Source organism: Lytechinus pictus, chromosome 5 (genome assembly GCF_037042905.1).
Source record: "Lytechinus pictus isolate F3 Inbred chromosome 5, Lp3.0, whole genome shotgun sequence".
Lineage (NCBI taxonomy): Eukaryota > Metazoa > Echinodermata > Echinoidea > Temnopleuroida > Toxopneustidae > Lytechinus > Lytechinus pictus.
The window spans coordinates 30,397,265-30,414,821 of record NC_087249.1 but is presented as its reverse complement, the minus strand read 5'-3'; the positions used below and the strand labels follow the sequence as shown (position 1 = coordinate 30,414,821).

The window sequence follows — 17,557 nt, the reverse complement described above, 5'->3', positions numbered from 1 at the left end:
TTATCCAGAGGCGGAGCTAGAAATTTTCATGGGGGGGGGGGGATAGGACCTAAAGCTGACATCATGTTTTTCGAAAATGTATTAAAGAGATAGTACAGTTAATAGCCCAGACCTATCTTTAAACTCTCCCCTACTTTTTGCTTGGACTCATTTTTCCTTTTTTTTTTCTCTAATTGCAAAATCATAAGGGAGGGGTGGCAGTCACCCCTTGCTTAAGGCCTTGCCCCCGCTCCCATGGCACCACCCCTGGGAAGTGGCCCGTCGATTTTGCATCAAAGGATGCTCTCTCCCCAACTGTTGCGCCCAAACCTTGGCCCAAACCCTTCGATTGAGGGCAGTTTTCTGTTGATTGATTGATTGATAAAAATTTAACGACACTATCAACACATGCGTGTCATATAAGTGTCGGACGGTTAATCTAGAAAGGTTACTATAATACAGTACAAATTACACTAATGCAACTTTACAAAGGAACAGGATTATAAATTAGTAATTATCAGTAATAAATTAATACGTTAACTACTTCCCCGGGATAAGTTGAGCCTTCTCATGGGAGGATACAGGGAAAATTATCTGAGGCAAAGGAAAATCTCCTCTGGTGGAAGATCAATGTGAATAGAGTTAATCTCTCTCTCTTCTCCCCCTTTATCTCTCTCTCGGTCTGCTCGTCTCACTCTTCACATTGTTCATCATTAAGCTCTCAGACTATCAAGTTTAAAGTGATCATAATTTGAACTATGTGTACATGTACCTTCAACATTGTCATAATGCAGGGTGCTACATAAGCACTTGCCCGATTGCCCGGGGTAAGAAAAAGTTAGAGTCGGGCAAGTGTTTTGAAGTAAAGACCAAAACTACTTGCCCGAATTGGGCAAGCAAAATTCTCACAGTAGAATGACCAAAATTAGGGTAAATATGATATGATATTGACCCTAATTTTGGTCATGGCAGGCAAGATAAAATCACTATGGACAAAGAAATGCAATAACAAGGTACATCAGTTCATGTCAAAAGAGAGGTAAAACTGAAAGTGAAATTTATTTTTGGGCAAGTATATTCCAACTATTTAAAAATGTACTTGCCCGACCGGACAAGTGGTTTTAAAAAGTTATGTAGCACCCTGTAATGTATAAATGAGTTCGTCATATTTTACATTCAATTATCAAATCAATACTCTATACACTTTGGTCTACCTTAATATCGCCAACTCATTCCTTGTAAACTGGTCCTGTCCGCAACCTTTGCAACTTTGGTGGTAAGAGCATAATTATACAGCTTGTTTTTTCTCCTTCATTTTTTTTATTTTACATGAATAAATTGATTACACAATAAAATACAAGTTGTATACAAATTTTAATTCACCACTGCAAGGTTTTTTTTACAAGAGAAAATGAAGTATAGAAGAACAACAAACTGTTAGGCCATTTGTAACAATATAATGGTGATATCACATAAATATATGAATGATTATTCACTTAATCGTTTATTTACAAGTACATTTATTGCTGATATTTTTAACTAGGTGGGACATGCAACTGTATGTTAGACCTTTCGTGACAGAAAGGTAAAGAAAATTGCCTTCTATGACACAAGAGATGCCAATTTCATTCATTAAAAATTCATTTTATAACACATTTTACTTGACCCCACGATGCACAATGTAATCATGTACCTCGACTGATCACAATGTCTCTATTGTTCAAAGAACTTTTCTGCTGGTTACTGGTCCAAAAACAGAATAGGATTGCTTTTTTCATGTTTTTTTCTCCAGGACAATCTCACTATATACATTGGCCCGTACAATATTCTCAAGAGGTTTCAATGGTCTACAAAGCCATTGCTTATAAATGCAGGTTCATGTATTACCCCGCATCAAATAGGCACCCTTTGCAAAAGGCGCACATTTATAATTGCACTTTTCTTAGTGTAAGTAATGAAATAACCAACCATAATTAGATACACAAATCTGCATAGTCCATGGTTTTTGTGTCATGGTACAATTGAAATCTCTTTTGGAAATATGGGCCATTATGTTTAATAGACCCTTTTCGTTTACAATTTCCTTGAATGAACTCCAAGAAAGGTCAACTCTCCAGCAAATTTGATTTGTTTGGAATAACAAGCACAGAGGTTCAAGCTGGTACAAAGTGCACCCTGTGAATCATGCTAAATGCGATACAAGAACTCCCCGTGTTCATTGTAGAAGTTTCTGCCCTTCTTGATGACTTGAGGTTTCAGTTTGACTTCCGTTTGTTCAATTAAGCTGTCTACGTTCTCAAAATCAATATAGCCAAATGAATACTCCACTTCAGGATTGATTGGATTTTCATCATTTTCCTGCCTCTTATCCAGAGTGTGAGGTGGAACGGCATCCCAGTGTTTTTTAATCTTCATTCTATAATTCTCTGCACTTCCCTGTGACTGATTATTTTCAAACACAGCTGATTTACGATGCGTATTTCTCAATTCTTTGTTGTGTCCAACAGCATGTGTGTTTTGTGCATGCTTATTTTCTCTTCCTTCATTGATATCGCTTGATTCTTTAGCATCCTCCCTTGCCACAAGGGCTGGTGCCTGTGTCAGGTTAGTCCCACCGGTCACATAGCCTGTTGTCTTCGCTGCAGCCAGGTCTTGCTTCCGCCTGGTCTTTGCGCCAGGCCTGAACTTGCTTTTCAGGACCTTGGCGATGACTTCTTCAGAAACGTTGAAGCTCTGTGACAGTGAGGCCACTGACCAATCCTCAGGGTTCTCTTGTCTCAGATAGTGGATCTGCTGGATGGTGTCCCAGGATAAGGTCCGCCTCTCCGGTCCTTGTCTGAATTCTCTCGCTGCTCTCGCTCGCTTTAAAGAAGCTATCTTTCTCTTTTGTTCTCTGCAATATAAGAGAAGGTAAGATTGAACTTCATGAGAATGTCGTGATTTAAAGGGGAAGATCACCCTGAGGAAAAGTTTGTTTAAAAATAGTAGAAAAAATAGTAAAAAACATTGGTGAAGGTTTGAGGTAAATTTGTTAATGATTATTAAGGAAGTTATTAGAATTTTAAGTTTTGGATTTGTGACGTCATAAACGAGTAGCTGCTCCATATGTTATGTAATATAAAACGCATGAATTTAATTTTTTTAGTGGTTCCTGATGAATTGAATTTGAATTTTATTTTCATGATCAGGTGTGAAATTATTTGTCTATTGATATAAAAAAGTACAGTAAAAACTATTTTCAGTTTTCTCAGAAAATGACATTTCAATTTTCATTGATTTTTTTACCATTTGCTATGTACATGAGGAATGCTGCTTGCATGTGACGTCACAAATCAAATAATAAAAATTATAATAACTTTTTAATTCTTTGATTTTTTTCAAACCTTTGGCAATATTTTTTACAATAAACTTTTTGTCAGGGTGAACTTCCCTTTAATAACTAATTGGTAGAAAATATCACATTATTACATTTTGAGAAGAGTCGGCGTATGCAGGGGGTGGTTACAGGGGTAACTTCAACCCCCCCCCCCAAAAAGACCTTTTAAAAAAAAAATTTCCTTGTAATTTTTGGGGGTAGGAAACGACCTAAAATAGGTGGTGAAGACCCTTTTTTCTTTTCGGTTGTCAACATTTCATTCAGCTTGAAACACTCTAGTACTGGGAAGAAATATCACGATATGAAAATATGATATAAAAGTGTAAAGGTGGAAACATTTCAGAAAGTTTGGTCAATCGATTTCAAATCAAAAGTCATTAACAAGTTTAGAAAAAAATCTAAAGGTAATTCTATATAAACACTAATGCCCCGTTTTATCACATTTGTGTAGTCGAAGAGCTGAGTCAGTGTACCGGTATCTGTAACTTGTAAGCAGGCATTTGTGGGTTTTTTATCTAGACCTAGTCCTAGTAGTAGAAGAAGTGGAGGAGGAGAACAATATGCATGTTACATATGTATAAAAAGATATTACACCTTGTCATTTCTTCCAAGGTCTTTTCTGAAAATTCATCACCAGTTCGTTCCAGATATTTGCCGAGAGGGTTGTTTAAATGTCTTTCAATCTTTTCCTGTTCATCTGCCAAACCACAATCTCTCCTGCACACTTGCATAGAACTAGAGAACCTCCTCCTTGCAATGATGCCCTTGCCATCTTCATTTATGAAGTCCCGACCAGGCAAACATCCGCTGCAAGTGGCCACACTTGCTACATGCACGCCGCCCAGGCTCCCAGCAGTGCCGGAGCTGCAGCGAGTGGAGGTGGCGTCGTTAACGGCTCCACATCGGAAGGGACGAAAACGTGCAACACTGCTGATCGCATTTTCATTTCTTTGAAAAGATTGCCATCCTGTTTTTAAGACTTTCCAGCTTGCGTTTTTCCAACAGTTCCCCAACATCGTGGAATAGTCTGACCATCATACAAACGAACTCCAACAAATTCGTTAAATTTTGAGAAGATCAAGCGAAACTAATCAATGTTTACATTTGAGTTGTTGACCATCAACCTGCGAACCGAACCCGCATTGTCTAAACACCTACAGCTAGCTAGCTACGTACACGATCGAACGAACACGGACGTACATATACATACGTGAGTGGTCGTCATACCAGGGAAGTGTCTATAACACTTCCCTGGTCATACCATACCACGCACCAAAGACTATGGTCATACCGCGCGCGGGATTATGGGAGGGACACGTTTTGGGGGATTTCCCCTATCGGTGCATGGAGCGATTTCAAGAATGGGCGCGGAATGGTGCTAATGCATAAATGCGCTAAGACGAAGCAAAGATTGATCGATCAACTATTAAACGGTTAATTACAAAACAAAACAAAATTAAGAATATTGTTTCAATTGCTTGCATTTCCAATTTGTTTTCTGAATCAATATGGAAGGATGACATGAGCACTTATTGTATCCTATAGCTGGAATCCGGCAATCTGTTTCTAATAATAATGATATAATAGGGTATTTATATTGCGCACATATCCACCTTGTTAGGTGCTCAAGGCGCTCCTATATTACCCGGCTAAGCTAGGCGTTCATAGCGCATACAGCTTTTTAAGGAATTACTTCCTACCGGTACCAATTTACCTCACCTGGATAGAGTGGAGCACATGGGGATCAGTTTCTTGCTGAAGGAAATTACGCCATGGCTGCATGTTTACGAATTAAGGAATCGTTTCATTTAATATCAATAAACATATGGAATTATTATATATTCCCCCCCCCCCCAAAAAAAAAGGGAAAAAAAGAACGTGGCCGGTATTATGTATAGTCAAAAGATCGATTGGGCATCGTTAATTTTACTCCTACTTACCTCTCATATATAATCATTATATATCGTAACTTTATCATTGGGGACGTACAGGCCATAGATTCCCTGTACGTAAATATATATCTATATATGTATTTATTATTATTTTATCCTTTTTTTTTTGGGGGGGGGGGGTGTCCCCGATATCCCAGACACCCATGGGTACGTATTGCATGGGCTGGGCTTCTGGAAACTCTGGTGTGCTGCAAGTTCTTGTAAAAGGCATATACATTTAGAATTCTAAGCGTCCAGGGATTCGTAAAATTCCACTTGGCTTAACTCATCAGTTGAAGCACACCATTAATAAGGTGAGTTTCCAGAAGCCCATCCCATACAATACGCACGTACCCATGGGTGTCTGGGAAATGGCCGGGGACACACCCCCCCCCCAAAAAAAAATAGGATAAAATAATAATAAAATAAATCAAGATATTTCGGGAGTGCGGGGCGAGTCGGCCCCATTTTTTCACGCTCTTCTAGAACCGTCATTTCTTTAGCAGGAAGGTTGTGCCTTTAAAGGCCTATAGGTATACCTATATAGCATGGGTGTCGATCGGTATTCTTGGTTGGGGGGGATGATTGACACAAATATTCTTGTGGATGGGGATCTTTCAATATTACCCCCACTAAAATCACAAAATTCAATTTGTGTTACAAGTAGGCCCAGTTGCGTACTGTGGGTCATGGCATTGGGGGGCACCAGCAAAAATGTTGAGTCACTTAGTGAGCGCGCGAAGCGAGCTCAGTTGCCAGGTATACTGACCTAATAGACACACTTTAAGGACAGTGCCATATATTAAACAGATATGTATCTCACTGATGAAATAATGCGAGCACGAAGCGCGAGCTGAAATTTTAGTATATATTGACCCCCAAACAGGGAGATTTTAAGGACTATATTTAAGGAATCCACTACATATCTCACCACAGTCATCTAATGCGAGTGCTAAGTGCTTGCTGATTTTGTTAGAATTACACATTAAGCACTTGAAGTCATTGTAATCATGATTATTAACATACGCATCTCAATAATCAAATATTGCGAGCGCGAAGCGCGAGCTGAAAATTTAGGAAATTCAGACCTGAAAAGGGACATTCTTAAGCTTGTTTGTAGGAATTTACTAAGACCATACGTATTTCGTTAACCAAATGATGCGAGCGCGAAGCGCAATCTGAAAAGTTTTGATATTGAGATCAGAAAAAGGGACATTTTAAGGACTGATTCTAGGAATTCATGGAGAGCAGACATATCTCACTAATGCGAACATAAGCATGGACAAGAAATGTTTTATATTAAGACCTTAAAATGTGGCAATCACTTTAAGTAGTCATGACAAGAAGCATACTATTGCACATAAAATAATAATTCGAAGTGCGAGGAAGTATATTGAAAACAGGAAGTTTTAGTGCCACAGGATTATATATCTCGTTAAAGTTAAACAGACAGTGTGAGCACCAGGAACAATGAAGACATGGGCCCTAATCAAATTATGTTTTATAAAGTTATGAAAAATGCGTCTTATGTAATATAACAGAATTGTGGTATAATCTAACATCATAATGAACAATAATTTCTTCTTTCCCATTACATTCCCTTCCTCTCTCCCTCTTTTTCTCCTTTTCCTCGTTTTTTTGTCAGCCGATTGGATGCCCCCCCCCCGTAGATACCCTACTGAGTGAGCCTATTCTTAACTCATACGAAAGAAAAAAAATGACAAAAATTGTCTGGACCATGTACAAAGTGATCAGTTTATTGAGCATGATGTATACAACTTCTCTCTTAAATCTAACCCGACTGGCAATATCTTTTGTCTTCTTAATGCATGATGATAAAATGCAGATTCGGACAAATTAAGACTAGCACAAATTACAAACTGTGTGGCTTCTCGTGCGCCATCGGGCTTACCGTCAGACGATTTTAACCCTGGATTTTAACACGTTTTAAATATTTTATAAGTGCATGAAACAAAACAAACATAAAAACAATCAAAACTCAACTGTCATGTTATGATATTTTTCCAACATCTTCTTGAATCATCAGTGTGTAATATCAGCTAATATAATGTGTTAAAATGAAATTAATATACCGCATGAGTGTGCTCATATAGAATGCAAAACTGTCATCCCTTTCCAAACTAAAAAAAATATCTTTTTGCCAAAATAAGAAAAAATCAACCAAGTTTAGTTATGCAAGTCCATAACAATAACAAGAATAACATGGAAAAAACCCTCCGATGTTCATATCCGAAGATACGCTTTACAGAGAAATGAATGATTATTCTTTCTGAAACCATTAATTGATTTCACTTATTAAAAAATTGTAAAAATATGATCATATTATATTGAGCTTACTGAACCTCAATAATTTCATGAGAGGTATCTGATGGGGTCACATGATAAAATGTTTAATATTCAAAGGGTTGTAGATTAAATGGGACAAACATCATGCACTTGGATGTGGGAGGGGTAAATCTGAGAAAAGTTGTTTGTACTTTTTCAAGATCTACCCCTCTAGGATTTACGTCCATGGAGGTTTCCCTGTTTATCTTGCCACCCCTTTCCACCCGTTTATTTTTCCACCCTTTTGAATTAATTGATTTCTTTAAATTAATTTATTCACCACTGGTGGGATGGAACACCCTATCAACAAAAGTTTTTTTTCATCGGGGTCCTTTTATATCATGTGTTTAAAAAATATCATATACCGGTAGATAAACATTTAATTCTTTTTCATCTTGAACCTCCACCCATCTGTTTAAAAGCCCTGGAAAAGAATGTTTTTATTTAATAACAATATACACAAATTGCAAGGGAAACAAACTGATTGATGGCATACTATAATCATCACTATAATCATCATTATCAAACTTTTCATTTTTTCATCATCATTATTACAATTTTTCTACCCTGAATTATTGGGGGGGGGGGATGATAATACAGGCCATTTCCCCCACTTGAAATATTGGGGGGGGATATATCCCCCCATCCCCCCCCCCCGTGATCGACACCCATGCTATATAGTATACCTAATACCCTATTTGCACACGGTAATGACAAAAATGGGCCATAAAAAAATCGCTGCAGGGCGAACCTGCCCCACCCTGCATGCAAGCTATAGGGCAAGTTCGCCCGTCATATAGGCGGGGCGAGTTAGCCCATAGGAAAAAAAGTGAAACAAATGATGTGTTCAAAGACACCAAACATTTGTTTTTTTTAACAAAAATAACGTCTACTACTTTGATAATCTATGAAAAGTTATATGATTAAGCACATAATTTATCTGTTCACATGGCCGGGGCATAAACATCTTTACCTCAAAACCAATGTGTGAGCCAATTTTCATGAGATTGGTAGAAAACTGATGATGTATTTTAAACGGCAAAATTTTTGCCATAATATACTGTTACCATGGCAACACAATTTCCGAAAAAGCAAACAAAAATAAATTCTTACACCACCTTACCTTAAGACCAATGTGTGTTCCAAATTTCATGAGAATCGGTAGAAAACTGAGGAAGTATAGCTCAAAATGCAATATAGTCATACATTCTAAAAATTTGTTGGCCATGATTTGTTGGATTTAAACCAGGCTTAAACTACCCCCTGCGCGAGTTTAACTTTTTGAGGATTTATTACCACACTTAGACCAGGGTTAACTTAAACCTTGCTATCGGAATACGAAATTTAAACCTATAGGTTTAAACATGGCAGTTTATTACCACACTTAGACTAGGGTTAAGTTAAACCACGCTATCAGAATGCGGGCTCCAGTGTTCAAGTCAATGTGCTCCTCGCGATTAGAGTTTTCATAATTTTTTTTTAAGCGAGACATACATCCTGTGTACTAATAATTTTCATTAATAAATTTTCAGCTCGCGCTATGCACTCGCATCAATTGTTTAGTTAGATAGCCATCCAGTTCATGATAAGCATTGGCGGCGGAAGCCGCAAGGGGGGACCACCAAAAATTTTTGACAAGCAAAAAAAAAAAAGGTTATATATCAACCAAAATTTTAGGGGGGGGACCGACAACCGCCGCCTATGATGATAACAAAAGTGCTTAGAACGTCCAGTTATCATCTGAGGATGTAAAAAATTTCAGCGAGCTTCGATCGCGCTCGCATTATTTATTTGGTGAGATATAATCTGCATGATCCAATATATGCAAACAGCTAGTCCTTAGATCCCTTTTCAAGTCAGTAGTGCATACATTGAAAAAGATGGCTCACGCTTCTCGCTCGAATTTGTGAAATAGGCAAAAAAAATTGTGTTTCCCCTCAAATTTTCTTTTGCCTCCCCCGAGGTTAAAAATCCTGGTGCCGCCACTGCCCCGGACGCAATCCGCATAGCACGTACTGGCTAAGAACAAAAAGAAAAAGATGAAAGGAAAGGGAATTTTTGGCTCTTGCCCCTCCCCCCTGTCCTCTATCAGGCTCTTTTTTTTTCTTCCTTCCTTTCTTTCTCCCTATAGAGTCAATTTTGCCGACTGCCATGAATGTTGGGGGTGTCACCCCCTCCCTTATAGCTACCGCCCTGATTAAAACACATGTTGCCATGCACACACAAAAAAGAAAAAAAAAGAAAAAAGAAAGAACGAAAGAAAGCAAGAAATAGAAAGAAAGAAGGAAAGAAAGAAAAAATAAGAGAAGAAAGGAAATGAAGGAAGAAAGAAAGAAAGACAGACAGACAGAAAGAAAGAAAGAGAAGCAAACTGCAGCTCAGTCACGGTGGCGGCAAATCGAGGGACGGTAGAATATAAGGATGCATATATATATACAGTGCGTCCCAGAAAAAACGAAACCGAGATTTAGCGATGATTAATCATAATTCAATCATTAATAAAATAGAAAAATGACCTACCAATTTAAAGCTTAGAATCTCTTCTTTCATCTGGGGAGTGTTTCATCAACATTTTCATCCGACAAGCTGTCAGATCTGACATATTTCTCTGATGTTGATTGGCTGAGAGGTACTGTTACTATGGTAACTGTCGGATAAAACGTCCGACAAGTCCTTTCATGAAACGCTCCCCTGATATTACTTAGATTATTCCTTATTCACGCATGAGTGAGCAAAACAATTTGAAGAAAGGATATACCAAAAACTTCTTTGGCGGGGGGTATCTGAATTTCAAAAAGAAAATCACATGCCTAAAAAGTTCAATATCTGCTCTTTTATTTGATACCTTAATCACAGAAAATGGTCAAGAAGTAAAAAAGTTATGTTCCCTCGAAACAATGCTTGTATTTCCATAATTTCAATAAAACGTGTTTTCACCGGTTTCCCACAGAAGCTATCGCACGGTTAACAAAAGACTTAATTGCATGGCTGATCGTCAACAAAACGGAGTGTCAAGTGAGTTCGAACACTAGCCTGTAAAACCTCTTCATTTTATGAAATTATTGAAATTCAAATCTTATTTCAAATAGCCAGAACTTTGTTATTTCTTGACCATTTTCTGAAATTGAGGTATCAAATTAAAGAGCAGATATTGAACTTTTTTTAAATGTGGTTTTCTTTTTAAAAACCAGATACAGCCCGCCAAGTGACTTTTTGGTATCCCCTCTTCAAATTGTTTTTGCTCACTCATGCGTGATGAGAAATAATCTAAGTAATTTCAGATGAAAGAGGAGATTCTAAGCTTTACAATGGTAGGTCATTTGTCTATTGTATTTGTGATTAAGTTATGATAAATCGTCGATAAATCTCGGTTTCGTTTTTTGTGGGACGCACTGTTAGTATCCCTAAATTAGACCACAAAAGAGCCAATCTGGAATAAAATTATTGGAAATGGTTTTTTGACTGATTTGAGTAGGTATGGGTGTCAACATTTACCAAAAAAAAGTTAGGAGGAATACGGGTTGGGGAAAGTGCTTTTTTTCAAGGTCAAAGGTCAATGACCTTTTTGTATATACTGTATAATGGTATCTCTGAGATGGAAAGGCACAGGTTGGTAATAATGGTGTCAAAATGCACAAATTCTTACCAGAATATCAAATAGAATAAAATTAATTACCTAGAATGCACATTTACCTATAAAATTCAAGGTCAAAGCCTTTCAAAAGGTCAATTACCTTTTTACATTATATACCATACCGTATAATGGTATCTCTGAGATATACGTGATGGTGATCATGGTGTCAAAATGCACAGATTCTTACCAGAAGATCAAATATAATAAAATTAAGTACCTAGAATTCACATTCACGCGTAAAATCTAAGGCCAAAAGTCAATGTCCTTTTTATACTACATGTATATATACCCGATATTATATAATTGTATCTCTAAGATAAAACGGCGCAGGTTGGTGTTCTTGGTGTCAAAACACGCATATTCTTACAGGAAGATAAAATAAAATTAAGCATCGAGAATGCACATTCACCCATAAAATTCAAGGACAAAGGTCAATGTTCTTTTTAACATTAGATAATAATAATGGTATCTCTGAGATAAAACACCGCAGGTTGGTGATCTTGGTGTCAAAATGCAAAGACTTGTACAAGACAATTAAACAACACTAAAATAAGTATAAAGAATAACCTTTCACCCTTGAAATCCTACATCAGAGGAAATATATAATCTATATGACATAAAAATAACAAAAAAAACAAATTTTTGTGTTCATATTTTATTTCTGAATAACGTAAATAACCATGGCTAATTTGTAATGAAAACATGGAGGTTTCATAATTTCGGTCTGAAATAATGAAGGCCATGGAGAATGTATTTAGGGGTCAGATGTCCAAAATCCAAAATATCAGTGGAAATTAAGTAAAAAAATGTTGATAACCAAATAACACTTTTTCATATACTGCGATGCATTGCCAAAAGCACTGAAAAAATAAATAAAATCAAGTATATAATTTGAAATGATTTTTATTTTAAGTAGCAGCATTTAATGCATCATTATATCTAAATCAAGGTTGTCATGTCTTTTCTCTCCAGCGATAGGCCACTCACCTCAATGCTATAATACATATTATAAACTATTAGCTTAATCTTTTGAAAATGGATAGGATAGGTCTAACTCTCATGTCACAGCTAGCATCATCTGAGAGCATTTCCAAACAGCAGAGGGATGATGATGATGATGAAATGAAGGCCATCATTAGAGCTGCAGCTTCTGTCATACATGTAGCAAATTACATATATATCAACTTCAACAAAGGTGAATTCCTGTATTATTATTCATTACCTTTCATCAGTTCATTGCGAACTGCCAGAATCTCTTGTGATGCTAATGTTGCAGGAGAAAACTTCATATCTGCTCTCTGCCGTACGTCACCCATGATGCTATTTCTACTAGGTATCAGTTTGTACAAGGATCATGTTTTTGGTCCAGAACAACTGATTGCTATCATGCACAAATTAGGCATATAACAATGAAATTCAAAAGGAGATAATAGCTTACAAGTACACATCCATCGACCTAACAAAAGTCCTACAGCACCACTTCCAGTTCTTGAGAATCAAGCTGTGCAACATATCAGTCATAATATAGATCCTGGTCTGATATCCCTTGACAGAACGTAAGGCTTTCATTGAATGGGCCAGATATAAGTCCTGAAAATGTCAGAAGGTTTTCAAGAGTTCAATTACTCTTTGCTGAAGTTGAGACACTTAACTTCATCTATGACAAATTAGCTGCAGCTCTAATGATTGCCTTATTTTAATTCTTCGTCATTGTCCCTGGCTATATGAAAATGTTATCGGATGATGCTTGCCCTAAGAGTTAGGCCTATCCTTTCCATTTACAGATTAAGTTATAGTTTTATAGTATTGATTGTAGCATTTGAGGTTAGTGACCTATTGCTACAGAGAAATTAGTACCTTGATTTAGATTTATAAAATGCATATCTAAATGCTACTACTTTAGGTAACTTCACCATTGTCACCATTTCAAATTATATCACACATGATTTTTTTACACTTTTGTCAATCCATTACAGTATATTATAAGAAAAAGTGCTATTTGATCCAATTTTACCTCGGACTTGTATTTTGACATCATAATTGGTCAAGGATTCAACTATTAAATTTGTGTTCTTTTTCCACGCGGGTCAGTCTTTTTTCCATCAGAATCACTATACCTACATGCCACAATCACGTTATATCGACCTATTTACTTAAATTCCCTGACGTTATTGACATAGTTGATTGACCTTTAACTCCTAAATATATTTTCCATGGCCATTTTTTATCCTTACTTCAGAATGAAATTATTTAATAGACTTCCATGTTTTCATTACAAATAGTTATCTTTCTTTCTATTATTTACAAATAAAATGTTAATATAATGGATTAATTTCTTTTTTGGGGGGGAATCATGCATGGATATATAAATATCTATCAACTTTTGACCTTTGACTTTGGATATTGGATTATTCTGTATGATTATTTTGAGTCTTTTTTATCTTCTTGCAAAAATTGCTTTTTGACATCAAAATCACCAACATGCAGCGTTTTATCTCAGAGATACCTTTATATGGTATATAGCCTATGTAAAAAGGTTATTGACCTTTGACCTTGAACTTTATGGATTAATATGCATTCTAGGTGATTAACTTTATCTTATTTGACCTTCCTGTAAGAATCTGGGCATTTTGATACAACGATCACCAACCTGTGCCGTTTCATCTCAGAGATACTATTATACAGTACGATACATAATGTAAAAAAAGGTCATTGACCTTTGAAAGGCTTTGACCTTGAATTTTATTGTTTAATGTGCATTCTGGGTACTTAATTCTATTTTATTTGATCTACCTGTAAGAACCTCTGCATTTTGACACCAAGATCACCAACCTGCACCTTTTCATCTCAGAGATACCATTATACCGTATATGGTATACAATGTAAAAAAAAAAGGTCATTGAGCTTTGAAAGGCTTTGACCTTGAATTTCATTGGTGAATGAGCATTGTAGGTACTTGATTTGATTATATTTGATCTTTCTGTAAGAACCTCTGCATTTTGACACCAAGATCACCAACCTCCCAGGACCAAAATCCAGTTAAAACCAATTAGGGCAAAACCAATTGAAACCAGTTGGCCAACTGGTTTCAATAGGGAAATTGGAACAACTGGTTCCAATTGAAAACCAGTTGCCAATTGGTTCCAGTTAAAACCAACTGGTTCCAATTGAAAACCAGTTGCCAATTGGTTCCAGTTAAAACCAATTGGGCAACTGGAACCAGTTGGCAATCGGTGTCAATTGGTTCCAGTTGTTCCAATTTCCCTATTAACACTAATTGAATCCAATTGGAGGCAACTGGTTTCAATTGGTTCCAGTTGAAACCAATTGGAGGCAACTGGTTTCAACTGGAACCAGTTGAAACCAATTGGTTTCCAACTGGATCCACTAACTATTGCTCATATGCCAACACAGAAGCAGTATTATATGTCTATTGATACCAATGTAAAGGGCATTGATAAAATACAGACTTTCATATGTATATATTATATGGAAGATCTTCTAATATATGTATTTTTATTTGATGTAATCTGGTAACAGTTAGTGGTGTACTAATTATCCTTTAATCTGTTTTAATTATAATCTATAACATTTATGAACATGGTTTTCACTGCTAAGTATTCTAAATACTTATCTTTAAAAAGTGTGGCACTTGAAATTGAAAAGAATTAAATAGATACATTGTTAATGATGATGAATCTCATAAAACATTAATCTGTGCACACTGGCAGATAATATGCAAATTAACTGGTTTCAATTGGATCCAGTTGGGTAACTGGAAAATTTCCAATTGGAAACCAATTGGAAATCATTTCCAGTTACCCAACTGGTTCCAGTTTTATTTCCAGTTACCCAACTGGTTCCAATTAGAATTAATTTCAAATTACCCATCTTTCCAGTTAGAAGTCATCTCCAGTTACCCAATTGGTACCAGTTAGGATTTCCAGTTACACAACTGCATGGTTCAAGTTAGCTAGATTTCCAGTTACCCAACTGGTTCCAGTTAGAAATCATTTCCAGTTGGAAGTCATTTCCAGTTACCCAACTGGTTCCAGTTAGGATTTCCAGTTGCCCAACTGGTTCCAGTTGGGATTTCCAGTTCAACTGGTTCCAGTTAGAAATCATTTCCAATTGGAAGTCATTTCCAGTTACCCAACTGGTTCTAGTTAGGATTTCCAGTTACCCAACTGGTTCCAGTTAGAAATCATTTCCAGTTGGAAGTCATTTCCAGTTACCCAACTGGTTCCAGTTAGGATTTCCAGTTGCCCAACTGGTTCCAGTTAGGATTTCCAGTTGCCCAACTGGTTCCAGTTAGAAATCATTTCCAGTTGGAAGTAATTTCCAGTTACCCAACTGGTTCCAGTTAGGATTTCCAGTTGCCCAACTGGTTCCAGTTAGGATTTCCAGTTGCCCAACTGGTTTCAATTGGTTTCAACTGGAAATTGTTAAATTCCAGTTAAAACCAATTGAAACCAGTTAAAACCAATTGAAACCAATTGAAACCAGTTGGAAATCCAACTGGTTTCAATTGGATTTTGGTCCTGGGCTGCACCTTTTCATCTCAGAGATACCATTATACCGTATATGCATGGTATATAATGTAAAAAGGCTTTGACCTTGAATTTCATGGGTGAATGAGCATTGTAGGTACTTGATTTTATTTTATTTGATCCTCTTGTAAGAATCTGTGCATTTTGACACCATGATCACCAACCTGTAATATTTTATCTGGGAGATACCATGATACAGTATATTTAAAAAGGTCATTGACCTTTGACCTTGAAAAAAAAACACTTTCCCCAACCCGTATTCCTCCTAACTTTTTTTTGGTAAATGTTGACACCCATACCTACTCAAATCAGTCAAAAAACCATTTCCAATAATTTTATTCCAGTTGGTTACTAATTACGGGATACTATGTATAATAAATCTTTATCAAGGCAAACTAAACGTTTATTGAGGGATTCTATCCAATCAGGGACACGTGGGCGTTCCTAATCCTATAATCCTTGATGGGAGCATTAGGGGTACGTGTCAAGATGAGTCCTGGGAATTGAATAATATATTTTTTCACATATATTCTTGGGTTTGGGTCTCATCTATAAAAGTTTTGACAGAATAATAGACTTGAGCAAGCACTGTCCATTTTTTGTAAAGCTCACAGAAATCGGTCTGCACAGAAATGCTAATTTTCAAGGAAAAAAGGCGAAAACAAAATGACCGTGCGGTACATTTCTTTTGCATTTTTAGCCAATTGAAATAAAACAGATACATTTGAACACTTTGTAATAACTTTACCACTTAAAATTAACATTTTAACCCTAGGTATGCACCGGGGGTATATGCACAACCTTTACCTTTTTGTGCCAGCTGAATCTGAGGACATAACTGAATGTAAAACAACAGTTTATTTGGGAGGTCCTTTTCAGGACCAACACTTGCCCAGGAAAGATACATGGTGTACCGTAAAACCTACTACACTATTCTTCTTCGCCATGGAAACCTTCAGAAGTAGTTTATTTCAAACATCCCCCGCAGTTTTCACGCTTTACATGGCGCTCTATAAGTCTTTTGGTCAAGGAAACTTATAAAAAAGGTAAAAGATATCTTCCTAGCTAAAGTCCATGTGTTCTTCCTGATTAACGTCTACTTTTATATTTTCAAGTTTTGTGCAAATCATTTTTCACTCACAACCGAAACACTTTAAAGTGTAGCATATAGTCTAATAATGATGACAAAAGAAATCAGACAAATTGTTTTTTCCCCCGAATCAACTGAATTTTTTAAAGGTGTATCTTACATAAATTATGAAGGGTATAATTTCGCTATATAGGTCAGGATTTTTATGCATATAGGTGTCACTTCAAAGAAAACACATAAAATTATTGATGTAGCATTATTTTGACCAATAGCAATACCAACAATCTCTTGTTTTTTAATTACTTTGTCATTTTTTCCTTTATGAATCTACAACTAGTAGTTCCTTTCTAACAATTGGCATACCCAATTTAAGCACCTGATTCTTCACTGTAATAAATTTTCCTTAAAAAACATTTAATTTTTTTTTACAACCAACCAGTTCTTTTTTAATATATCATCCATTTATTGGTGAAATTGCTAACACACATACATATTATAGATATTCATATTTTATTTTAACACAGATTAGATGGGGCGACTCACAAACAAATCTTGTCAAAATTATGTCATCAGATTCTCCAAGTAACCACATTAAATACTGGTATAATTAATGGCACTATCAATGAAGAATTCGGAAATAAGACAGATACA

At 36.4% G+C, this 17,557-nt stretch overlaps 1 protein-coding gene across 1 annotated transcript; it reads right to left on the bottom strand.

Annotated features, from left to right (window-relative positions):
* Positions 1 to 441: 441 nt before the first annotated feature.
* Positions 442 to 4,635, bottom strand: LOC129260303 (neugrin-like). The gene is made up of 2 exons (XM_054898308.2): positions 3,950 to 4,635; positions 442 to 2,872 (listed from the first exon to the last, which is right to left on the bottom strand). Exons 1-2 carry the CDS (start codon positions 4,369 to 4,371, stop codon positions 2,167 to 2,169), a joined length of 1,128 nt encoding a protein of 375 aa, XP_054754283.2. The 5' UTR covers positions 4,372 to 4,635; the 3' UTR covers positions 442 to 2,166.
* Positions 4,636 to 17,557: the final 12,922 nt, after the last annotated feature.